A 26,421-nucleotide genomic window follows, 5' to 3' on the forward strand; every position below is an offset into this window, starting at 1 on the left:
TTTAGGGCTGGGACCTTAACGCGTTATTTTGATTAATTAGAAAAAAAAACGACACGCTAAAAAAATTTCACGCATTTAATCGCAGCATGCATTTCGAGCACGACGGAACCTTTGTCATTGCACGACTTCCTCGTAGACAGAATATCACTGACGCACACAACAATGCACAGTGCTAATGGCTACTAAAACGGAATGCCTTGCTTGGACTGATGCAGGATTTAGGAAACACGTCCGCCTCTTTTCTTAACTTGAAAAAAAAAACTTCCAGGCAACAACGGAGTCCGTGTCGTGGACATTTTTCAGAGATCGTCTCTTCTTCGGCTGCCCGATGGCACTGGAAACTTTACAAAAGTTGCGGTAAGCTATATTTTTAACATTTACGTAACATCTGTGCAGCGCTGAAAGCACCAGACAGAATAATTCTGTGCCTTAACAGTAGTTCATGAAAGTAGTTAAACAAACGAGAGGCACCTGGCTGCCGCTGGGAGAACGCTCCGTGTTCTCACTACTCTAAACAATCACAAACAACGTGAAAGTTAAAGTTGAACACAGAAGTTTAAGTTAAAACAGAAACACTCTAAAACTTTTCTGATGATTTTCTAAACAATTCTGTCGGGGAGTTATACGTTTCTGAGACGAGTCTCTGTCTAAACACCACATGCATTACTATCATTAAGCAACGAGGTGTGTTGAAGCTGTCATCAGCTAAGGGGCGGATGATTAAGTGCATCAGGGGCAGCGAGGAACGAGGAAGTTGTGATCAGGCTGGAGATCACACCAGATTCGCTGCTGCAGGTGTGAATCTGCGGGTCTGCAGTCAGAGGCGGAGCTGGCCTAAATGGCGCCCTGTGCGAGATCCCCCTGTGACCCCCCCCCACACACACACACACACACACACACACAAGAAAAAACATTACACCTACAACTTTGTTTCAAATTGCGTGGAGTGTATTATATATAACAACGTTTGCTGACTGAATACAACATCCAGCTCCTGGCCACCTTCTCACCACTTGTCAAAGTTCTACTGAAATAGACACACTTAACGCAACATGATGGCATCATCGACTTGTACAGTACAGATGTGCTGAAAGGCGAGAGTCTCAACTTTCAGCTAAAAAAAGAACGCTCTAGCTATTATAGTTTTTATTTTATGGCAGTTTTCAGTTTAAACGGGATCTTACTAGCAGGGCACCTCCAGCAGCCCGCTGCCGCTTCGTTTTTCATGGGGTAAATAATAGCTCATTTCCCGATTCCAAAAAGAAAGAATGGTCCTACCAGCTCGCCACTTCAATATGAAGAAGATCAGTTCAACATGGGGGAAAAAAACCTGACCTGTAGGCCAGAGAAACGTTCATTAGCACATCAAGTTCGATTCAGTTTACCGGTAAACATATCACGAATGTACAACAGGTCAATTATTAATCATCTTGGCTACGTAGCTTAATCTATACATTCCAGTAGCGTTTGCTACAAACAAATACAAAAACAACAATAAAGGAAAGCAACTGTCTGACAGACAACATAGCCGAATTCAAGGCAACACATAACAATAATCATTCGATTGCTCTTGGTTTTAAGTTAAGCCCATTAAAGTGCTTAAGTAAATAAAAGTGTTTCAAAAACAGCGTTTTTGAACCGGAGTTCTGCTCGCGGTGGGAACTCCGCCGAACAGGGTCATTTTTTATAGCGAAAACGATCGACTGGTCACTGACAAGTAAAAGGGTGTTATTGGTAGATGTTAAGAACACTTACCGCTGAGGTAAAATGAGAGTATAAATGAATTGAGGGGAGAAAAACGCTTTGTTTTTAGCCCGGAAGTATTTCCCCACAGCCAGCTTTCATTGTTGCCGCGACGTCGAAGGAGCCAATCAGGAGAGGGACCTCACATCAGCTGACGTGGGTCATGTGACAGGGAGTAGTTGATATGGGTTACACTTTGTTGTGCTTTTATTACAGAAATAGTATTATTATCATCACTATTATTAAGAACATGCGATTTCTATGTTTTGTTTATGTATTGGTTGATGCTTAAAAAAATTTTTTTAGAAGAAAAAAAAAAAAGGAAATTAAATGCCGCCCCCTGCAGACTGCCGCCCTGTTCGGCCGCACATATTGCACATATCAAGCTCCGCCACTGTCTGCAGTATCCCCGTATTAACGTGACATCAGGACTTCCCATGTAAGGAAGGTCCGCTCACCTGTTCGTCAGATCATTATTTCCTCGCCATGATCTTTTATCTTCCCATCATCCTCCAGTCATCCAACTGGAACCAGTTAGTGTTCCTGATCATTCTCAGAATATGTCATACCTGCTCTGGTGTTAAAAGAGCACATTTAAGTCCTAGTCAGGGGTGTCAAACATGTGGCCCGAGATGGTTGTGTGAACTTTATTTTCCTACTTTACAATGTAGAGTGAAAATAAACTTATCTTTGTGAGCAAGTTTCCTCTGTAATGAGTATAACTAAAACAAAGCTGCGCTCAAGGCTCACACAAGAACTTGAATCACACCCTGAAGTTGGCCGCCACTCAGGATGTGACTTCTGATGTTGATGTGCTGGTGAAAGCTAAAAGATGTAAAGTAAAATGAGTCAAATATACTTTAAGTGCTGCATGAAACTGATCTAGCCATGTGATCTGTAAGCTCTTTGAATCGCTAAGGAATGTTTTTTATTTTTATTTACTTTTCAAATTTTCAAGTACACTTCAGGTGTTGTACTTGTACTATTTTGGATACACTGTCTTCAGGCTCCAACTTTGTTTTATATTGATTGTATTAAAACAAAGAAAACAATCTGAAGTTGTTTTTAATTTACCGGTCCAGCCAACTTGGGACTAGATTTCCCTCAATGTGGCCCCTGAGCTAAAATGAGTTTGACACCCCTGTCCTAGATCATATTTGTGCCTGTTCTACTGTCATTTTGAAGGATTATTATTTATGTGTTTTTACTACATTATGAGTAGAAATGCTAATAAAAACTCCCAATTATACAAACAAGTAAAACTGGAAAAATTAGAATCTGGTGCAAAGTCAAATTTATTTCAGTCATTCAACTAGACAGAGAGACTATTTAAAGGCTCAGGAACCCTTTGCAGGCGTTTTCTATTTGTAATTATAAATTCCCTGTTACTAACATAATGATGTTTATTTTTCCATATGAAATTAAAATTCACCTTATTGATGTCTTTTATAATTCTTGGTGGGATGGCTAGGGAATAAGCTGGATAGATAAATCTGGACAAAGATTCAACCTTGGTCAACATTATCCTGCCGAACAACGTTAAATCTCTCTGTAGCCAATGGTTCAGAGTTTTTTTTTTTGCATTTATTAATTGTATTCTGAATATTCTTTTCTTCACTATCAGCCATGCATTTAGTTATCCAGATTCCAAGATATTTGATTTCATTTTTGACAGGTATATCATACAAAGAAGAGTGAGAACAATTGTGGATACTCATGAGTTCACATTTGTCCAGGTTCAGGCGTAGTCCAGAAGCATCAGAAAAGATCTTTATTGTATCTAAGGCCAATGGAATTTGTTCTTTATTTTTTAGAAAGACTGTTGTATCATCGGCAAGCTGACTTATTATTAATTTGTGATTATTTATGTCTAATCCTTTGATGTTTGAGTTTATGACAGTAATAGCAAGTAATTCAGTGGCTACAATAAATAAAAGAGGTGAGATGCTGCAGCCCTGCCTGATACCTCTCTCCACCCTGAACCTGGGACATGTGCCTTCTAAAAGAGAAACACAACTATTAATATCTGTATAAAACATAGTGATCATATCCAGAAATGCATCACCAAACCCAAAATGTTTAAATGTCTTAATAATAAAAGAGTGTTCAATAGAATCAAATGCTTTATGGAAGTCCAAGAACAACATAAAACCATCATCCTTAATTAGGTAATTGTAATCGATGAGGTCCAAAACCAAGCGGATATTATTTTGGATCAACCGTCCTTTGAGAAATCCTGATTGTGTCGGGCTAATTATTTCAGAAATACCTGTTTTTAGTCTTGTTGCTAAAACTTTTGTAAAAACTTTGTAGTCTGTATTTAAAAGTGTTATAGGTCTTAGATTACTTAGTTTTTTCTTATCTTTCCCCGGTTTTGGAATTAATTTTATAACTCCCTGTTTCATTGTTGTCATAAGCTCCTTTTGATTTATACATTCATTTATTGCACTGAATAATAGTAATTTTAGGTCTTCCCAAAAGTGCTTATAGAAATTAGTTGTTATGCCATCTGGTCCCGGTGAACGATCAGATGCCATGCTCTTAATAGCAAAATCAAATTCTTCTATAGTCAGGTCTTCATCACAAATTTTTCTAAAATTATCATCAATTACTGGAATCCAATTACTGATTTTGTCAAAGAAGGAGGTGACATTTTGTTCTGAGTATGAAGACTTATAAAGGTTACTGTAAAAAGTAAATACTTCATTTGAAATGCGTTTAGGGTCTGTACATTCCTCTCCGTCGATTATTAGGTTACATATTGAGTTATATTCTTGTCTACGTGTTTCTAGATTGCAAAAATAGGCAGTGTTCTTTTCACCCTCTTCTATCCACTTGGCTTTGGATCGCAAATAAGCAGCCTTGGCTCTATAAAGGTACATTTCGTCCAACTTAGATTGTAAATTATTAATTTTCCCTTTTTCTTCCTCAGTCCAATTCACTTTGCCATACAGATTCATAAGTTCTTTTACTACATTTGATTCCTCTTCTTTTCTTTGTCTGTTTAACTTTTTACCGAATGCAATTGAGGTTTTTCTGATTCTAAATTTAAGATATTCCCATTTGAGTATCGGTGTATTGATGGCTTCATCATTCTGGATATCTAAAATTAATTTTTTAATAGAATTACAATACTCCTCATTTCTCAGCAACTGACAATTAAATTTCCAATAATCCTTAAATGTGTTGTGTTGGTCTTTGCTTTGTAGTCTCAGAATAATGGCGCAATGGTCACTTAAGGGACTGTTAGAGATGACTGTTTCCTTAACATATTGTAAAATTGAATTGGATACCAACCAATAATCAATACGTGACCTGCTTTGACCATTAGGTTTGTGCCAGGTGAATTGTTTTACATCTTTGTTTAACACTCTCCATACATCTATTAATTTAGTATCATTAATGAGTTTTTCAAATATTGGGTTTATACGTTCTCTTGAAAACTTTGAAGGCCATCTATCCAACCATTCATCAGGAGTCACATTGAAATCACCTCCCACTACTATATAATCAGTAGGGAATTTGGTATAAAGTTCCTTTATAACTGTAGAAATTTGATGCAGCAGGTTCTTATTCTCTTGATCATTGTTGTATCCATAAACATTAACCAAAATAATCAGAGTATTATCAGTATTTAACACACAGGCAACCCAATGTCCATTTTTGTCTGCCATGTTGCACAAAAATCTTCCAGGACATCTGTTGAAACAAATAGCAACCCCAGCTGACCTGTTTGTACCATAACTAAAATAAATTTTATCTCCCCATTGTTGTGACCAAAATTTCACATCAGATTCCTCAGAATGAGTTTCCTGGAGAAAAAAACAATTTGCCTGTTGCCCCTTGCAGAACAGAAAAACAGCTTTGCGCTTAATTGAGTCTTTAAGTCCCCTTGTGTTAAAGGAAAAAAAAGAAATATTAGTTTTTAGTTGGAACACGGAACACATGAAAAGCTTTAAAGAGGAAGTTTAGGAGATGGAGTAGGAAAATCTTGAGGTAAAAGTCCCATCATCCGAAATGTTCCACTGTATATTCCTTTCGTAGTCAGATGTCAGCCCGTACCTGGAGTCTCTACCCTGATACGTTTGCCTTCTATGAAACCAAAAGGGCCCCTGAAGCCTGCAGCCTTGCCTTCCTTCCGAGCCTGGTCGATTTTTGGCCACAACGCTTGTCTGGCTCTCCAGTCCTCTGGGGTCAGGTCTTCAGCAAAGCGGATGCCTTCTTCTTTGCACACGGGAGAAGCCTTTGTTCGCCTCCAGATATCATCTCTCACGGCACGTCTCACAAACAGAATGATGATTTGTCGATGCTTATTCTCCACCGCTCTTCCCACTCTGTGGACAACATCAACTGCTTCTTCCATCTTCATCTTTAGGTCCGGAGCAATCCTTCCTAGAAGTTCCACCACTTCTTCTCTGATATTTTCATTTGTTTTCTCCTTTTTCCCTTTGATACGAAGACACCATCTTCTTTTGTATCTTTCCTGGCTCAATACACGATCCTTAATATCGTCATTATCTTTTTTGATTGATTCCATCTCTTTTTCCAGGTGTTTTATTTTCTTTTTGCATTCTTGCAGCTCCTCTGAATTAAACTGCACTGATTTAGCGATGGAAGCCAGCATGGCGCTATGTTGTTGAATTTGTTTGCTAACTTCGTCCATGCGGTCATCAACACGTTTTCCAAGACTCTCAATAGCTTTCAGTATAGTGTCAGTGGATGTGTTGGAGTCATTATCACTAGCCGTACCTTTTGCTTTTTTCTCCATATGTGGTTTCTCAGGAGTATTATCAGGGGTTGTTAACAGTCTGTCCCTCTTGTTGCTGCTGGAATCAGCCGTTTCCATCGGAGCTGGGTAGTCATGCTTGCTGTTTCTCTGGGTTGTAAAAGGGAGGTTTTTCACTGCCGGAGGTTTCGTGTTGTTGGTTTTCTTCATGTTCGGGCTGAAACGTCGTCAATATAGCTCAAAGGAGTGGATTTTATAACTTCAAGATTAAAACATCGGGACTTCAGTGAGGAGTTCAGACGGATGCGACTGCTTAGTCCGCCATCTTGCCCCCTCCTCCGCCGTCGGTAACTGTCGCAAGGTTGGCAAAGAGAGGAAATGACGTAACATTCACGCATGCGTGGTACCGATCGGATTTCCGGTACGGATCGGGTAGTGACACGTGTTTACGCTGTTTCCATAGCAACACCGGAAGTGGGCATCGGCTTTGTTTTCCACCTTCTTTGCTACTTTGTACGTTATGATAAGTTCGTCAGATCAGGGCTTTGAGACTTTATTTTGTCGCTGAACTGAATTTATTTGAGGAAGAAAGGTTGTTGATTTCAGAACTCATCGTTTGTCTCGTTTGCTTAGTTTAGGACCATCTCAGCTTTAATATTTCATCTAATAATTTAATAATTTAAAGAAGCACCTGTTTTCATTTGGCAGTTCATTCAGAGTTAAACCCTCCCACTTCTGTGTTCCTTGTCTGTCTATTGTTTGCATGCCCCGTGTGTTCATGATTAATAAACTCTTTAAAATTGCCTTCTTGCCCGCATTTTGGATCCTCACCTCCGCTGCACTCACCTGCACACTCCGTGACACCAGCCTCTTTCTATTGAAGTGGGGCGACACCAAGGGTTAGCGGAGGTGCGACGTCAGTGTGTTTTATGTGACTTAGTTCAATTTCATTTCTTGTTTTATAGTCCATCACATAACGATCTAAGAATGTCCCTGTTGGAAAAGATCCAGAGTAAAAATCCTCATTTGTTCTGCAGATGGTGAAATGTTAAGTTGGCTTTTTGACCAAGAAATTTTAACATTAGCAAAATTTATAGAGAGCGTGGAAACAGACAAATGGTACTTTATCCTGCTATGGAAAACAGAGGAGGAGCCAGATATTCCATTCACCCGGGGCTTAGCCCTGACGCTGGCTATTATCCAGTGGCTAATGTGAATGCAATAGGACTCGTCGTCGTCTTCCTCCGCTTATCCGGGTCCAGGTCGTGGGGGCAGCATCCCAACTAGGGAGCTCCAGACCGTCCTCTCCCCGTTCACCTCCACCAGCTCCTCCGGCAGGACTTCAAGGCGTTCCCGGACCAAATTGGAGATGCAACCTCTCCAACGTGTCCTGGGTCGACCCGGGGGCCTCCTGCCGGCAGGACATGCCCGAAACACCTCCCCAGGGAGGCGTCCAGGAGGCATCCTGACCAGATGCCCAAACCACCTCAACTGACTCCTTTCGATGTGGAAGAGCAGCGGTTCTACTCCGAGTCCCTCCCGAATGTCCGAGCTCCTCACCCTATCTCTAAGGCTGAGCCCGGCCACCCTACGGAGGAAACTTATTTCGGCCGCTTGTATCCGCGGTCTCGTTCTTTCGGTCATTACCCAAAGCTCATGACCATAGGTGAGGATTGGGACGTAGATCGACCGGTAAATCGAGAGCCTGGCTTTCTGGCTCAGCTCCCTCTTCACCACGACAGATCAGCTCAGCGTCCGCATCACTGCAGACGCCGAACCAATCCGCCTGTCGATCTCCCGATCCCTCCTACCCTTACTCGTGAACAAGACCCCGAGATACTTAAACTCCTCCACTTGAGGTAGGACCTCTCTCCCGACCCGGAGTTGGCAAGCCACCCTTTTCCGGTCGAGGACCATGGCCTCAGATTTGGAGGTGCTGATCCGTAATAGGACTGTTAAGGCAAACCATCATGAATGAAAAGAAAACATCAAACACCAGGACTGAAATGGTATTGGTTCAAAAGCAGGACTTCAGAACTGGAACTGATGGAAAACAAGATGGCCATGCATCACAAAAGACACAGGGCTTCTGCAAAAACAGCTTGGGCTTAAGCCCCATAAGTGCCTCCCTTACTCCACCCCTGATAAAAAATAAAGGTTGTGTAAATGTACGGCCACTTCTTTATGTTTAAAAGTGTCTTATGAGCCTGTCTGGTCTGGGCACGTGTTGTGCATGACACTTAAATAAACATATTCATTCATGTAGAACGTTAGGAGGCATGAAAACCATTTTTAGGCTAATTGGTCATTGCAGCTTTAACACTAGAACTCTGTCGTTTTGACTGTTTTCATATTTGGATGTAATAACTTTAGTCAGATGGATCTCCGGGCTTTTCCTATTTCTGTTTGTTCTTTATTTGGGTTAGAATTTCCATAAAATAATGTGTCCAAAAACACGGTTGTTTTTGTCTTTGTTTCCCACAAGCCGTCAGACGAAAAAGATCCATGTCGGTCGCCCAGCAAACAATGGAGACTTCTTTTCAAGGTTTGGATTAAAAGGATATTTCCATACCTCATTATTAGGTTCACACATCCATAAAGAGTTAATTAATAATACACTTGAACCGTTTTGTTCCTGTCATCACCAGCCTGCATTTAATGGCCAAAATGGCTGCCGTCAAACTGACGGTTACTGGAAATTCTAGTGAAGTTGGAATTCTGGAAGTTCTGGTGTCAGCGCTATTTCTCTAAACAGAGGCTGTTCAGGAAGCTGTCTACAAAAGGTAAAATTGCATCATCTTAAACCCCGAAACCCTTAAAAATGAACAAATATGCCTTCAAGGGAGTGATTCTCACGAAGCCGCAGGAGTCTCAGGTGATTCAGGGGCTGAATAAAAACTGAAGGCATCTCCCACGCTGCAGATCCAATAATAAAACAGGTCCTAGTTATTTTTAAAGCTTCAAAAATGAAGCAGCCCAGGGATCATTTACTTCTCTTGATGTCAACTTTTGATGTGATGGTTTTAATTCCCACCTTCAAGTCTTTTAGACCACCTGAAGGCCGAGGCAGGATCCAGGCTCCACCGACTCTCAGCAGGCGGATGATGACAGCATGAAAAGCTCAGTGGGTCAAATGTTCAACACGAGAAAAGGTGTGTCCCAGCTGGGAGAAAACGCTGCATCATGATCATCGGCTCTCCCAATTACAAGCAACATTACCTGAGAGCTCGACGGAGGGCCAAGGAGTTTATGGGTTCTGGCAAAGACTCAGTGTGGACTTTAGACTAACACCAGAGCCAGAAATCAGAAACACACACCTAAAGCCACTCCGTCATCTACAACCCACACCTGTGTGTGTGTGTGAGACCTCTAATCTCAGCTCTTTAACCTCTCCTCCCCAGAATTTTACCCGGTAATCAGGAAGTCACTCAGATCCAATCTGCTGGAGCTTCCTGTTGGATCCAGCAGAGATGCTCCTGACAGCTGGAGCGTCCTTCTGGGACAGCTTCCAATCAAATGTCACTGCTACTCATGGAAGATATGCATTAATAAAAACATAACAGGAGACATTTAAATGGTCATGACAGGGTCATTTTAAACTATCTGATGCCATCTGCTGGCCAGGGCAAGTGTTAATGATACTACAGCCAGCAGGTTTGTCTTATCATGATCTCTTCTTTCTAGAGAATGACGCAGGAAAAGTCTGCTCAGGAACACTTTTGCTCCCAAAGAAACAGACTGATTTTCCATGACCCCCTCGGGAAATCAAAGTCTGAGTAATTCCACTTCAGAACAAACTGAATAATTACTTAAAAAGACCAGAATCAAAAATGGAGGAAAAAGTTTAAGAATTAGTTAAAAAATGACAATAATGAAGAAGTGAACATGGGAGCCCAAAAATACAGGTGCTACAGAAACTGCAGCATGTGAGGAAGAGGAGGGTTGCAGAGCGGGTCTTCATGTGTTCATCTGAGATGCTTTAATAACATGAATAATGATTTTTAAATGATCACACGAGGCAGGACTGAGAGTGAAAACTTTATTTTTCATGTTGCAACAAGGAGTGGGTGGGTGGGTCAAAACCTCTGGAGAAGTCAGAGCAGCTTTGGAGAGGGTTGGAGGTTAAAACAGCATCAGCTGATCTCACATAAAAGCAACATTTTATTTTCAGAAAACACAAACGTTTCCCGGCTGTTGCCGACATCAGATACACGCAAACACGCAGCTTAACTGAAGCCTAAAGTTTGTATTTTATTCTGATTTAAATCAGCCTGAGCATTCTCTTCACAAGACTGTCCGACAACGGAAGAGTGCCTTCAGTCAGAGGCTTCTTCAGTTTGGCTGCAACACTGACCGCTACTGGAGATCCTTCCTGCCAACAGCCATTGTAATATACAACAACTCTTGGATGACTTGATTATTATTATTATTCAGAGCTACTACAGCAATCAATTTCCCTCTGGGATTAATAAAGTATTTCTGAACTGAATTGAATGTAAAGATTTTTCCTGCAAATAGAAGAAAGTAAGCCACTACTGTGCATTTCTTCTCCCCCTGAAGCAGGTCTGGTCTTGGTTCTCAGATCTGGATATTCTGTGGATTTTCTGAAAAATGACTTCTGAAATGACTTCTACTGGGACACCGCCAGAAAAACCATCCATCCGTCTACAAAGACACACTAGATAGGATACGTGGCACCAACCATACTGTAACAGATGTAGTGGTGGGGTGACTATGGTGTCAGACTGGTGTGTAGTTTTGTGCAGGTTCTCCTCCCGGTCGTGGCATCAACTTTTTTTTTCCTAGCTACTCTTGCCAATATTGTGTTTTCAACCCTTTATTGGTAAACGGTTTAAAATATAACAACTAATCAGTTTGTTTTTACCTTCTTTGTTTATTTAGCCAGTGTGGGTCCAGAGTTTAAACTAAAATGCTGCTTAGAAACAACCAAATTCAAATACCTTTTTAGAGACATAAAATATTTTGTAGAAAATAATCAATAAAACTAAAATATTAATAAATTAAATCTGTTTCAGTTGGCTAAATACATTACTGCCGACCCCAGTGAGAGTCAAACCAGCGTCAGCAGAGGGCAAAACGAAGCATAAGTCAGACCGTTACACCACTGGACTACCAGAGCTCATACAATAACCGGTTAGCCTAAAACGCTTGTTTAGGCGCATTTTGTCGGAGCGGCCGTGGGCAGAAATTTGCTGAAAAGAACCTTTCATTTCATGTAGCAAATTATACTTATCTTGCTTAATTGGAATTCAGTATTAACAACTGTAAACTAGTAACAGCCGTAGTTCATGTAGGTCAGGTTAGTTTGCAATAAAGTAAAAAAACAAAACAACAAAAAAAAAAAAAAACAGAAGAAGTCAGTGGGCTGGGCTGAGTTTGCGTGAATGGGCAGGGCTGACTCTGGTGCAGATCCACCTTTGTGATTCTGCACTACTTGAAAAAACACAAATTAATGGCATAAAAACCTGAAAGGAAAAAAAGTTAAGCAACTGGGAATGGATGGATGGTCCACTTTTTCCAGTTCCAGTAGTGAACCAGTTCTTCGTGTTCCCATTACCAAGAGCTCTGGCTGTTCTCCCAGCACCATCTGCTGGTTCCAAGAGAACAGCTGAGGAAAACATGAGCTCCAAGTCTAAAATCTCTGAGTTGGTTTCACTTTTACTCAGATCAGCAGCTCATTTAGAGACACTCAGAGCTTCTTTCCTCCAATAAATTCAGTTTTTCTGCTTTCAAGAATTGTATATGTTCTTACCTAAAATCCTGGAATTTGGGGGCGGGGGAGGGAAAAGCTACAAATGGGTGGTTTTCTTACAATAGTCGTGTATGTCTAATCTGTCTGACAGATATTATGGGTCACAAGACTATTTTTTAAGGACAAGCACAGGAACCTCTTTGGTGTAGAAACCCTGTTAGAGGCAAGACACTAGCAAGGTGGAGGTGGTGTAGTGGTTTGGGTTAGGGTAACCCTGTTTGAGCCAGGGTTAAGCTTGGTTTATGGTTGACGCATTTACTTTCCGCTTGGTGATGCGGCTCGCGGATGGAACGCGCTTCACAACTTGCAGAGCTTATGGTTATGCGGCTTGTCTCTGCGGTGAGCCAATATTCTCCCAAACTGAACGGGGCAGCATGGAGCTCTACGACATGCATCCAACACTACACCATAGTAGAAGTAAAAATTACTGTTGTTTACAACATGGCATTCCAGCATTTTTAACAGGGTCCTTGTCTTTTCTGACAGTGCGAGCTATTTCTCACCAAGAATTATTAACAACATGTTGATCACAGTGATCTTTGAGAGCTGAATCATACAAATGTCTGTATTTACGAACCTCTGCCATACTAGTTCTTGCCGGTCCGCCATGCTTTTCCGCGTCCGACCGTCCGCGTGGTTAGAAAATTTCCTAGGTGCGCGCTGCGGAAATTTTGGGCCGTGCGGAGGCGCGGTGGAGGGGCGTGGTTGTTGAAATGACGCAACTTTTCCGCGCGGAGCCGTGCGGACCTCACGGACGCGTCAAGCATAAACCAACCTTTAGGATTAGAGCCACAACAAAAGCAAGGTGGAGGTGTTGTAGTGGTTTCGGTTAGGGTAACCCTGTTAGGGCCAGGGTTAGGATTAGACCCAAGGTGGAGGTGGTGTAGTGGTTTGGGCTGTTACAGTTACTGGAGGAGACTGTGGTCGGCAACATTCAGCTGGGTTAGTGTTAGTCAGCATGGTCTACCAGGAGATGTGTTGTTCTTCTGAGCCATGATCTGCCCACAGAGGGGATACAGTGGAGCTCAACACATCATGGCTGTATTTAATAGTGGTTTTTTTTAGATGTCATTTATTAAAAAATCCTCTATATAATGGAAACAAGTAAAGAATGATTTCACATTTTCATTTAGGTGAAATAATTGTCCACAGACATGTGAACACCAGAGAACAGACCGTTTTTGACTGAGAGCTCTGCATTTGTTCCATTGTAATGTTGTTTATAACAACGACAAGAATATAGATGGATCTGTGTTCTCATCTCTGGGTCCCTCACAGCTCCACGGTGCGCAGATGTCCACGAGGAGAGACAGCAGCCAACACGCTCGGAGGTAAACACTCAGACTTCTCAGTGGTGCTGCCGCAGCAGGACCAGTGGGGCTTCCCGGGATGTCCCTTATGACCGTGACCACAGCCTTTAAACCCTCCTGCAGAGACACAGGAAGGACATGTAGACGGGCTCACGCTCTGGTCCATGTGAATGAAACATCTCACATTCATCAGGCCAACAAAGACCCTCATGATGACCCCAACAGAGATAGAATGGTTGGAGCGTTAGCTCGTGTTTATAGAGCGCCTGCTACAAACTAAAAGTTTAGAACTTGTCATTTCCACATCTCGGTAAGATACCAAAGACCAGGTGTGACACAGTGACAGCTTCCTGTGTGAGCGGACTTGTCCCCAGTACCTGACATCGTTCCTGCGCAGCCACAGATTGCCTCTTTGGCTCCTCCACTGGAGCAGAAGGAGCAGCAGTGGAACGTCCCACCGTGGTGTCTGAACTTCTTCTTCACATTCAGCAGGAACGGAGAACCCTGCAGGGAGGAGAGGGGAGCTGTGAGCTCCAGGTGAGTCCAGCACCTGTCTACCAGTATCCTTTGTTTGGGTGCAGCCCTTAGTACCTTCACATGCTGGGCTTTGACACAAACCCACACAGAGTAAGGTCCTGGTTCCTCAGGCTTGTATGAAACGCTGTACGTTCCATCAGCGTTGTCCACCACCACCGTCTCCACAGCGCTGAAGGACACAACCATTAATGGGTATTATAAAGTATACATACCAAATAATCATTACCAACAAAGCATCCCCCACAGAGGCGGGCAGAGCCCTCACCAGTTCTTCTTCTCTTTGTGGACGATGCTGACGAGGACCTGCTCTCCTCCTCGAGCCATCTGCTCCCCGGCTGAGTCTCGACACACCAGGCTAAAACGGCCCGGCTGGCCCTCGCTGCCCCGCCGCAGACCTGTAACCAGGCTAAAGGTTAAAGGTCACACAGCTGAACACAGACAATGTACTGCAGGACTAAGAGGATAAATCTAAACATAGCTTGTTCATGTGTAAGGGGCACCAGCCAGGAAGCTCTTTTAAGATCTGCTGTTGACTCTTAATGTGGATTTGGATGTTTAGCCTGCTGTAATGTGGAATTAACTCTCATTCCCCAGCCCACCCATGACTCCCGTCCTTCCTAACGCTGCCAACTGCTTCCAGATCAGCTCCGGATGCTGATCAGTTTTCCAGACTCTCCCGCTTTCACTCACTCGAGACATCCAGCTGCTGCTGCAGTCGTGTCACTGCTGACAGACTTTGTGTTCGCATCAATGATTAATGTCACGCTGGACATCTGTCAGACTGATTATCTGATCACTCAGTGTTGTCCACAAGCAGCTGAGATCCTGAAGCCGCTGATGTTGATGAAACCGCTGCTACTGCAGAAACGGTGGACAGAGATGCAGCAGATGTTAAACCGCTGATAGATGATTAATTTGGGTCAAAACTGAAATAACGATTATTTGTGTTAAAGTTTTTACATTTCTGAGGTCGTGAAGCCTTAAAGCTTAAATACTTTGCAAATTTTCAAGTCACTTTCTTGAGCCAGTGTGTGCTAAAACAACCCTTTACAGCACATATGTCAGAGTCAAGGCCCGCGGGCCATATATAACCCGAGCAAACCTACTGTGGGTTCCTGAGGTGAGAACATGAGTAGAACACGTTTTTGTTTCCAGACCTTCTGAAGAGTCTGCTCTAAATAAATGACTGTCTCCAGAAAGTGTCCTGAAGCTTTCTGTCTACATGTCTGGACCTGACAGCATCCTCTAAGGACATTCCCAGAAGGCATGTTGAGTCACACCGGCATTCCTTTGGTTCAGGAGGAATTCTGGAACGCCCACTGGTCTATCAGCTCAGTCTGACCACTGACTTGTTTCTGTGACCAGTAAAACAGGATGTGCAAACCCAGTCCCGAGATCACCTTCTCTTTATCTTACAGGAACACAGACAGAACACCACTTTGCCTTTGTTTACCTTCTCCTTCAATGGTGCACCTGCTGACATCCAGCGTCCTCCAGTTAATCACACCCACCACTGGGTAGCCCTCCACCTCTCCGGCTGGCTCTCTGGGCAGGAAGCAAATGCTGCTGCTATCGTCTGGGGCGACCACCGCTGGACAAGGGTTATAGCCTCTCTCTGCCAGGCTGGCGAGTCGTCTTAGAGTCACTCCTTTAGCGCTGAGGATCTCGGCGTCAGACCCACAGCTCAGGAGGCGCTCGGCAAACGCCACACTGCCTCGGACATCCAGCAGGCCCTGTTGCAGCTGCACGCTCTGCAGGTGGAGGACGTTTCTGTGGGAAACAGATGGGGCTTGGGTTCAGTGGTCCTGCTGTTAAAAGGTTACAGGTTACTGAAGAATAACCAGCTGCTCAGGGTCAGATTTGATAGGATGATTAATGGAAGGAGTTCCATAAACTCTGGTTCTCGCTACAGATTTAGCTCTGCAGACCGGTCTAGCCACTCTGCACTGTAGCAGAGACAGTCTGAAGGACAACTGTAGACTCCGTCCCACGGCTGTGTGGGTCATGGCCAGACAAACTGTGCATTTGATTTGTCCTCGGAAATCCCCACCTCCGAGTAGGAAAAATCAAATGATAAGCAGGATACTGGGAAAAAGGGGATCTCTGATTAGGCCGTTTTCCACCAATCAGTTCCAGCTGAGCAGCAGAAGACGGGTGGATAAATGTTTCCTAAGCATTCACTTCCTGTTTAGCTTTGATGTTTTTATCACTTCATTCTTTCTGTTCTGGTTAGAAGAGCTTCACGAACGCGGTTAATACGATTGTTCAGGGGTGGGAATTGAACGCATCATTTAGATTAATGTTTTACTCAAGTCCCACTCGTAGATGTTTAGTTTAAAGAGCTTAAAACCAAACAAAAAAACATTAATATAATTAAGGGCAGAGAAAATGTTACTACCAAACTTATTTATTAGCCTCGAGGGCCTTAAAGTAGCTTTTCCCCTTTCAGAAATGATGTATGATTGTCAGAAATCCGTAAAAGTGATTATCTCATCATGTACTGTGATGTAATGTAGAAACTAAGACAAGTTTTTTTTGTTTTTGCTAACCACGCCCCCTGCCCCACAGAGCTCTGTGCAATAGGAAACGGAGCGCAGACCAGAACTAACCAATATCATTAGACTACCGCTTAGATGCTTCAAATTTAAGGAATACCTCGACTGATGCAGAGTTGATGAACTTTTCACGAACAAGTAAGTCTCTAAGATATAAATATATGAGAACAAAACATGACATGAGAATAATACTTGTAAAACAACATGTTTTAGCTGTTTGTCGGCTACAGAAGAACATTTATAAACAGAAATGTGAAGTCACCATCTTAAAAGGAACTCCGGCTAAGAGGACGTGGATGCCCTAATAAGCCACAAGTTTTCTGTTGTATCAAACTATGTTGTTAGAAACACACAAAATATAGCCGTTTATTTATATATCTAAAATATTAAGTACATTTTTTGACATATGCAGGACGCCATGCTTTCTGCATGCAATGCACTCTAGGGGCAATGACGGATATTGGCTGCACTTGGAAGAATAGCTATTGACGCTAGTGTTTGTTTACGCGCTCACTGTATTAATTATTAAGTAAAATGCTGCATTGTGCTGCTTTTGGATGTAATTTCCAGTCAGAGGGCAACAAGGGGAGTGATGTGACTTTACACAGCTTTCCCACTGGCAAGAAGAGGAGAAAGCAGTGGGAAGATGCCTGTGGACGGACACAACTTCCCAAAGAAAGTTTCAGAATTCTAAAAGAAGGCTGTGTTCCCAACATTTTTCTCCTGATGCGTTTGAGGCTTATAGTCAACCACAAATACTTTAAGAGCTCACCGGAGCGGCTGGGTATAAGAGAGGGCAGAAACTAAATGCTTTACTGGCCATTTTCCCACACAAGGGGCCTAAACACCCTCGGAGAGACGAGAGACGCTGGACACTCTCCTGAGCCGACAATCAGCTCCTGCAGCTGCCGCTTCTGTCACGTTCAGCGAACCATCTGACACGCCACTCGCCACGGATGCAGCTGAACATTCACCTCTCTCGTCAGTAAAACAAGCAGTAAGTGTAGCAACAGTGTTCTCCAAATATATATCGTAAATCCTCTAATACAGGCAGGCATTCAATTAAAGGCCGGGTCTCCAATTTTGGCCGCGCCATCTCCAACGCCAGTTCAAAGCGTTCTAGAGAAGTTGTCGGAGTGGCCAATCCGTAACTTTCCTCTTCAGCCAAAAGAACCAACGACAAGCTGGATAAAATCTGTTGCTGTTCCAACTGCTGCAACGGTTCATTTCACAATAAAAGCTGAACCATCACGACCCAGGTTTGGGTCTCGCTAGATGCCAACAAACTGTCGTGACCTGGGAGTATCTCAAGACTGGTGGTCGGCTGCCGTGGCTCTTCTACATGCTCCGGCTCCACAAGGTCAAGCTGGACCTCTACACCTCCTGATCTAGACGGGTACGTAGACCGACAAATGGCGTTGAATGTGTTTATGAACCTTCTAACCAAAGCTTAATGCGAAGACATCACCTTCATTTCCCCTCAGAACTAATCGTTTCTTCGGATTTGCTGGTTCTGAGCAACATTCCACACTACACCATTCTCCGTCTCACTCACCTTAGTTACACCATACATTTAGTGTTAAAGTTAGTCTAGTTTAATTTGTTTAGTAATAAATCTTTAAACTTTTAAACTTGACTCGCTCTTCTGTTGTCTCTGAGTGAATTCGAAGCTGTTATCTAATCCCTGCAATAAAAAGTTCCAATCTTCTGGTTAAACAGTACCCACAGTCAGATCCATAAGGTGGATTTCATATTTACTATGGAATCATATGGCTTATGGCTTATTAAATAACATGTAATTTAAATCATTACAAAACACTTCTGGTAACCCTTAGCTACTTTCTACTGTCGCTTATAATTCCTGCAGGTCAGAGCGTCCTTCTGGACATTCGGAAGGGAATGCTGTAGTGAAGTGTTTCGTTTACAAAATGAAACGGCTCTAAGGCCTAGCTCCCAAGCCGCTGAGAAAATGTGCGTGCGCGGCACGCGCCGTGAGACGGGGTGGAGGGTTAAACTCCTTCAGTCATGAGCAAGTGTATCGGCTCCTTTGTACTAGGAATCAGTTGTTTTTGCGATTACCTTGTTTCTTTCTATTTATCATGTTTTTTTCTCTCTGATTGTGCAATCATATGAGCAAATACAAACATATAAACATAAAATCAACATTAATTTAAAAATCATCTTAAATAATCAAGATCTCAGTTTCAGTTAAATAATCGTGATGATCATGTCTGCCATAATCGAGCAGCCCTGGTTGCTACTACTGCGCGGAAACCCCGTCGTACCTGCGCTGGACCTGAAGCTCCTCTAGGCGCCGCAGCAGAGACAGACAATGGGCCTCCACAGCGCTGGCGTAGCCTCGAGCAAAGGCTCTGATCTCACTGGCTGTTGCCTCGACCCGTACCTTCAAATTCTCCTGGGAAGTTTCCACCTGTAGCAGGATATCAGGAAAAATTAAACAAAATAAAAAACAAAGCTTAACAAGCCGCACCACCAAGTGTGTTTTAGATAACAAAAGAATGGGCTTAGAGACGGCCTCTCTGAACCTTCTGTAGAACTTCCTCCATCTGCTCCAGTCGGGGTCGTAGACGCGTGCTGACCAGATCTCGAATACGGTCACCGTGATGGTCGATGACGTCGTGCGTAGGACAGCAGTGGTGGTCTCTGTGCAGCGTGGAAGCGCAGTCCAGACATACGGGTAGGTCGCAGAGCTGACAGAAGAGCCTGAGCTCCTGGCCGGGGTGAAGAGAGCAGAGGATGGGACGACCAAGACGTCCACGAGCCTTCAGGTCCTCCACCGCCTGAACAGAGTGAGACGCTGTTCGCTTCTGACGTCTGGACACGATGCAGAGAGCAGGTTTTCACACATCTGGATAGGCTCATGAGCACCACACCACTAGGTGGCAGTAACTCCCACATTAATGACAAATCAAAATACAAAGGAAGGTTTCAGCTTTGCTGAAGATTCTCTGAACACTTTAGTATTAATCTTTGTTGCTTAACTGAGTTCTTGAGGGTTTAAGTGGACGGGCCATGCCCTGGATCAACACAAACGCTTTGTTGAGTGTTAGGGTGAGAGCATCTGGACAAAATGAGACAAACTAAGGCCGTGTAATTCAACTATTTGTTCTAAATTACTACCTAAACAAGTTAGTTAACAAAAGTGTGTATTCTTATTGAAATGTTTTCACATTAAACTTTGTAAACATGTTCATATTGTCCTTCTGAAGGCTAGTCTGAAGGTGTTTTGAAAAAATGATCAGCTCAACAAAGGTGATAGAATGAGGGCAAAACCCACTGAACCGTTTATGACATGCATCAACTGACCTGTAGTAAAGCTTCCAGAGATATTATTTTGTACATTCCCATGCCCCGAGGTTCATGAAAAGCACATTTATACAAGTTCTAACCCCGTTTGGATAGTAGTGGCTCAGCTTTTGTTTAGATACATTTTAGGCATGTGCATTTTAATATAGTGGCTCCAAATCAGGAATGTCCGTAGGGCTATTTGTGGCCTTCTGTGATTTTGCACAGCCCCCAAATGCATATCTAGAAGGATGAACTTTGTTTCTTTAATAGGCTAGAGCAGTGGCGGCTCCAGAAATTTTTTTTCTGCAGGTGCTATGAAGGAGCTAGTTTTTTTTATTGAGGGTGCTATGAAGGAAGTGGTCATGCGTACCTATTGTTCTCTAAAACACCTTCAACACTAGCAGATACACATGCGTGCACAAAACCTCAACAACACCTGAAACAATCATTAATATACATCATAAACATATGAACAATCGCTGACTTGTCCATGAAATCATAAACACATACAGCCACACAGAAAACCATCTATAGTGTTGCAAGGTAAGCTAACGTTAGTGTTAGCATTTCCAGCGGCAAAACCCTCGACTACTGCGGCGGTTGAGGGTTGACTCTCTTCATCCAGATCCGTATGTTTTTGTGGGTCTGAGATCACTTCCAAAGATTCATTTGTTTCTGACTGAACCCGTGGAAATGTGGGCAACAAAAACCGATCCATTTTACCACTAGCTCTACCTTTCACTCGTTCGCAGGTGGAAAATGAGGTCAAAGGTTAACATCAATTTCCTGTTTTGGTTTAAGATTTTATTATCTACATGATAATTTCCTCATTATTTTTGTTTTGTATGTTAAATATTATCACAACCACACGTTACATTAAAATTAAATTGTAAAAAACGTATAAACGGAAGTCGCCTTTCCAGCTCACCACTCAGTCATCGTTTCTTCAGATTCACGATCAGAGTTTCCAACGTACCGATCAATCCAACGAACTATCAGCTCATAGTAAGTTATCTTACTTACTTCTGGAAAGCCCGGCATTTCCGTGTCACTTCGTTGACGCTCGAACGCTTGGGGGTTTCCTAGATCAGCCGGCGTTTCACCGACACTATCACTTCCGCGTCTGTGAAACCACGCTCCCTATTGAATTATCGTATGATCACATTCTCTTTTTGGGGGTAAAACTCAAGTGCCAGACCGTAGGTACTGACACGCGATCGTTCATGTCGGTTCATTTCCTTTAATGTTTTCTGTCTTTTATTTGCGCCTGATGTGTATCGCTGCTGTGGAGCGGGGCGCTTCACCTTGTCCTCCGACGCACAGATCACAGCAGGGAGCGCTCAGCTGTTTTCGCGGTCGGTAGATCTGCCTCCTGAGCACGGCCACAGTAACAATCAGGTGTCGCCACCTCAAAAACTAATTTAACACGCGATCGTTCATGTCAGTTCATTTCCTTTAATGTTTTCTGTCTTTTATTTGCGGCTGATGCGTTTCGCTGCATGCTGTGGAGCGGGGCGCTGCGCGCATCACCTTGTCCTCCGACGCACTGATCACTGATACAGCCGCCAAACAGCAAGCGCTCCGCTGTTTTTGCGGTCGGTAGATCTTTTAGAACTGCAGTTCAAAGGTAACTCATGAGGTGAATATATATGAACCCAGGTAGCAGTTTTTTTTAGGATTGAGAGGAGATGCAGGAAGATAATAAACAGACAGGACAGAAAAATAGTCAAATAAAAACAAGTTAGTTTTTGTACCTGCTGGTTGCAACAAACAGACACCATTGAAGGTAATCAGAAGTGAGGAACAGAAAATGAAATAATTATTTTAATGTTTAGAGCAGCAGGAACTCTGAGAGGCTGCAGGTGCATCAGTGAGTTTGCGGCCGCTGCGCAGGGGGAGGGGGGAGAGGGCTGAAGCAGAAACTACCGTTGTTAAAAGAAATGTGTTTAACTTTGAAAATGTGGGCGCAATTTTAATTGTCAAAAACTCCAGCGAACCATTAGTTCATTTTGCTCAAATAGAAATAGAGGCCTGCCTCTAATACTGGCCCCCTTCCAATAAAGGCCTGGAGCTTGATGAGCTCGAGTCAAATACAGGCCCGGGCCTGTATTAGAGGATTCACGGTATCCTCAGAAGTTTTAATCAACACCAAGCAGATAAATTCTACCTCCGGCTACTAAAACTCAATATCTGCAGTCTCTTTAAAAGTCGGACTCTGAAATGTTCTCCAACTCAATATCTATGTTTTAAAAAATGTGATTTTTAGTACCAAACTAGAGGTATTTGGATTTTGTTTCAACTCTAGAAAGGTTCTATCCCAAGAGCTGTAGCACAGCAGAGAAGGAAGATGAGGAGCTTGTGAGAATGTGCACCACCTGTGGGCTAAACTTTTCAATCTGATTGTGACATAAATAGACATGAAGCTAGGAGGTCTGGGCCTACTCCACCTGTGAGCTTGGCAGCAGAACTCGCAAAGGTTGACCGAGCAGACCTCACAGCGGCTCTCAGCGCCTCCTTCCCCGCACAGGTCGCATCCCAGCGGGCCGTTGGTCACCAGGGTCTCCAGGAACACTTCGTCCAGCGCCAGGTGGTCTGTACTCAGTCCGGCCGGACCCTGCTGAGGGAGGTCCACTTCGGAGTCACACTCGGGACACAGTACCGTTGTTGTGACGCTTTGTCGGCTTGTCTTCACCGCCTCTCCGCAACTCCCGTTCCCACGAGAAGACGAGTAGCCCCTGGCTGCATCCCGGAGATCGGGGCGGGGCTAAATGTGGGCGGAGTTAAACGTTTAGAGGTGGGTGGAGACAACTATTTGACTCCTGCCCCTCTCTCAATGGAACCAGGAAACCGCGAGTAGCCCCTTTCTAGAGTAGGACCTGGCTGCAGACATCAGCTGGTGTGTCTAGAGCAAGATGGCGTGTCATTACTTTTACCGGAAAATCGACGAGCGAAAGACCTCGGCAGGAAGTTGGTCTTTTTTTGGCGGCCTCTACGTTGTTTTTGTTTCAACCATACTCGGCGGGTTTCAATTGAGGAAAGGTAAGGATAAGGTGATAGATAAAGAAAGAAAGATAAGGATGAAATTAACTAATTGTTGCAACCGTTCTTAGTTCTTAAATGTAGGCACTGTAGCGTTTAAAGCTTTACCAGAGAATTATTGCAAAGGCACCGTGTTTCATAGCTAATTGTATCAATATTAACACGCAGTCTTAAAACGAATGCAGGGAGATCACAAGCTAGCTTACACAAAAGCTACATAAATAAAGCTATCAGCAACTGTAGCTTAGCTTTAACTTAGCTATTTGATTTTTCTGGTCTCCCTGTTTGTTAAAACAGTTAAAGTAATAATTTTAACTTTATATATAATTTAGATATGATATAAAGACCACGATTTCTAATACTGACTTGACTGAAACGTTATTAATACCCTTTTTTAATTAAAAAGCGTAGATTTTCAGAGATTTGTAAGTGGTTTCAATCACTAGTTTTCATACGAGGCTAAAGTTAGCTTCCAATTCGGGAAATGGCTAAAGGGCCAATACACCCAATTTTTCTCTACTCTGACCATTTTTATTCTGCTCTAGCTCAAAACCTACAATACATACACTCTTCAAACCTGTTTTAGATTATTCTGGGCTTGTAGGAATGCATAAAACATAGTTTGTGATTTGTGAAACCTTCCTCTGATTTGTGAAACTTCAAAAAGACAGATTTATGAATTTATTTTTCAGCATCTGGCCCACACTGGAACTGGTCCTGTGCACCCAGAAATAAAATGTATTTTCTGGACAAGCTTAGCTTTCAATATCTCTAAATATTTTTCAGTTATTGTGTGTGGTGTGCTGGGTCATTCTACTGTGGTTGCACAAATCAGGTGTCCTGCAACAGGTACAATAACTTTGAAATAGTAGCCGCTTCTCTAATTAATGCCGCCCTCCTTCTGATTCTGTTTCAGAATAATCCCAACCTTATAAAAAATAGATATTTTTGTCGACTGACTGCTTTGATCGGGTTTGGTTTATATTAATATTACCGGATTTAAGCACATGTAGCTGCAAATCATTCAGGAGTTACAGGCCTTAAATATAGATCTAAAATGAATATCGGACTTCTTCAAGTGACACTGACAAAACTCCTTACATGTGCTTGTATTCTTCATTTGCTAATAAGATGTATTTTTATCTAAATTACAGGACAATCAAGGCTTTGAAAAATGGAACCCAGGCAGTGATTTCAGATGGTGAAATCAAGGTCATGTTTAATTATAATAAATTAAGACTCTAAAATTGGACATAGGATAATGCAATCTCTTGTTATCTGTGGTAATGTTGCTTATTTTTAACTCTTGTCTCTACTCAGACTGTGTATAAGGATCTCTGCAGCGGTGGAGTGAAGTCTGGCCTCATGTATCTGTGGCACAATCCAGGTGTCTCGCTTAAATTAAAGCAAAGACTAAAGCCACTGATGTTCCACTTTGCTGATGCACAGGTAAATGTATACTGACTTACAATAAGCTGCATCACATTTATTTATGTGGATGCATGGTCAGTGGGCCACCTGGGTCCGTTGTCTAATGCTGAGAGGAACGTTTTGTTCATTTTTATGTTAACGTGTTTTATAGGTTGACGAGCTGACAGAGCGGATTGGTTCATGCTCAGGAATAGATAAACTAATAAAGAAGAGAGAGTTCCAGTTTCTGAACTTGGTGTTTGATGTCCTTGTTCCAGAGGTACAAAGCAGTCTTCAGCAGTGATTGGTATAAAAGTTACTTTTCGAAAACATTTGACAGTGTATGAAGTAATCCTTAACAGAGTTTGGTGGCAGGAGAATCTCGTCTCTGCTTTTTGCGGATGATGTGGTCCTCCTAGCTTCACCCAGCTCTGACCTTCAGCTCTTGCTGGGTAGGTTCGCGGCCGAGTGTGAAGCGGCTGGGATGAGGGTCAGCACCTCCAAATCCATGGTTCTCGACTGGAAAAGGGTGGCTTGCCAACTCCGGGTTGGGGGAGAGGTCCTACCTCAAGTGGAGGAGTTTAAGTATCTCTGGGTCTTGTTCACGAGTGACGGTAGGAGGGATCGGGAGATCGACAGGCGGATTGGTTCGGCGTCTGCAGTGATGCGGACGCTGAACCAATCTGTCGTGGTGAAGAGGGAGCTGAGCCGGAAAGCCAGGCTCTCGATTTACCGGTCGATCTACGTCCCAATCCTCACCTATGGTCATGAGCTTTGGGTAACGACCGAAAGAACAAGATCGTGGATACAAGCGGCCAAAATGAGTTTCCTCCGTAGGGTGGCCGGGCTCAGCCTTAGAGATAGGGTGAGGAGCTCGGACATCCGGGAGGGACTCGGAGTAGAACTGCTGCTCCTCTGGATCGAAAGGAGTTAGTTGAGGTGGTTTGGACATCTGGTCTGGACGCCTCCCCGGGGAGGTGTTTCGGGCATGTCCTGCCGGCAGGAGGCCCCTGGGTCGACCCAGGTCACGTTGGAGAGGTTACATCTCCAATCTGGTCCGGGAACGCCTTGGGGTCCTGTCAGAGGAGCTGGTGGAGGTGGCCGGGGAGAGGACGGTCTGGAGCTCCCTAGTTGGGATGCTGCCCCCACGACCTGGACCCGGACAAGCGGAGGAAGACGACGACGTTGAAGTAATCCTGCATGTTTTTCAGGTAACAATAAAAGTGTTGGAAAAATGGGAGGGGATGAATCGATATGCAGCTGAGAAAGTCATGCTTCAGCAAATTCATTTGCACCCAAAATAAAATGGTTGTGAAATCAAGTGTTTCTTTGGTTTTATTGTCTTTCACTCAAAATAAATACCAACTAGCTAAATAGTTATCAGCTGTAGTAGTTAAATTGTGTTGCAATGAGCTGCTGTGATACACAATAGGACAGTGTTATGGATATTTAATAACTAATTTTTGTTGCTGGTGAGAGAGGAGTGTTGCTGAAATGTTTTTCACTGCTTCTGGGAGTCCTGTACTTTAGCCATTGGTGTAGGTCAAAAGTTCATCTTGGGCTTAACAATAAAACTGAATATTTAGCCAGTACTATTTTGTTTGCACATTTTGAAAAGTCTTAGTTTAACGTGTTCTCATTTTTTCCATATGTTTTTTTTAATTCACTTTACAGCCTTTTATTGTCTGTGTGTATATATACATATATGTGTGTGTATATATATATATATATATATATATATATATATATATATATATATATATATATATGTATATATGTATATATGTATGTATATATATATATATATGTATGTATGTATGTGCTACTGTCATAAAAATTCCCTGTCTGAAGAACAAAGGGATTTAATATTCAATTTTCATGCAACGCAGGTAACAATGTTACTTAAGTTTGCCAGTCCAGATCTGAAGAGAAAAAAAAAATCCGAAATAAAAAGCTTTTTCCGGTAAGTTTTGTTTTTTAAAAAACTATTTCCAGTGAACGTAATGACTTCTGGTTAAG

At 42.9% G+C, this 26,421-nt stretch overlaps 1 protein-coding gene and 1 long non-coding RNA gene across 2 annotated transcripts; one reads left to right on the forward strand and one right to left on the reverse strand.

Annotated features, from left to right (window-relative positions):
* Window positions 1–10,494: 10,494 nt before the first annotated feature.
* On the reverse strand, window positions 10,495–22,705 carry LOC129159992 (E3 ubiquitin-protein ligase TRIM45-like; the record flags this gene model as incomplete). Its single annotated transcript, XM_054737135.2, has 8 exons — window positions 10,495–13,669; window positions 13,930–14,056; window positions 14,144–14,258; window positions 14,355–14,484; window positions 15,543–15,859; window positions 18,930–19,075; window positions 19,191–19,479; window positions 22,401–22,705. Coding segments are annotated over 8 exons (1,584 nt in total), but the record flags the coding sequence as incomplete, so codon positions are not given.
* Window positions 22,706–24,145: 1,440 nt separating this feature from the next.
* LOC139062639 (uncharacterized) lies at window positions 24,146–24,645 on the forward strand. The gene is made up of 3 exons (XR_011516205.1): window positions 24,146–24,204; window positions 24,313–24,441; window positions 24,575–24,645. It is a non-coding gene; the product is annotated as an uncharacterized lncRNA (long non-coding RNA).
* The last annotated feature ends 1,776 nt before the right edge of the window (window positions 24,646–26,421 follow it).

The sequence above is a fragment of the Nothobranchius furzeri genome, chromosome 14 (genome assembly GCF_043380555.1).
Source record: "Nothobranchius furzeri strain GRZ-AD chromosome 14, NfurGRZ-RIMD1, whole genome shotgun sequence".
Taxonomy (NCBI): domain Eukaryota; kingdom Metazoa; phylum Chordata; class Actinopteri; order Cyprinodontiformes; family Nothobranchiidae; genus Nothobranchius; species Nothobranchius furzeri.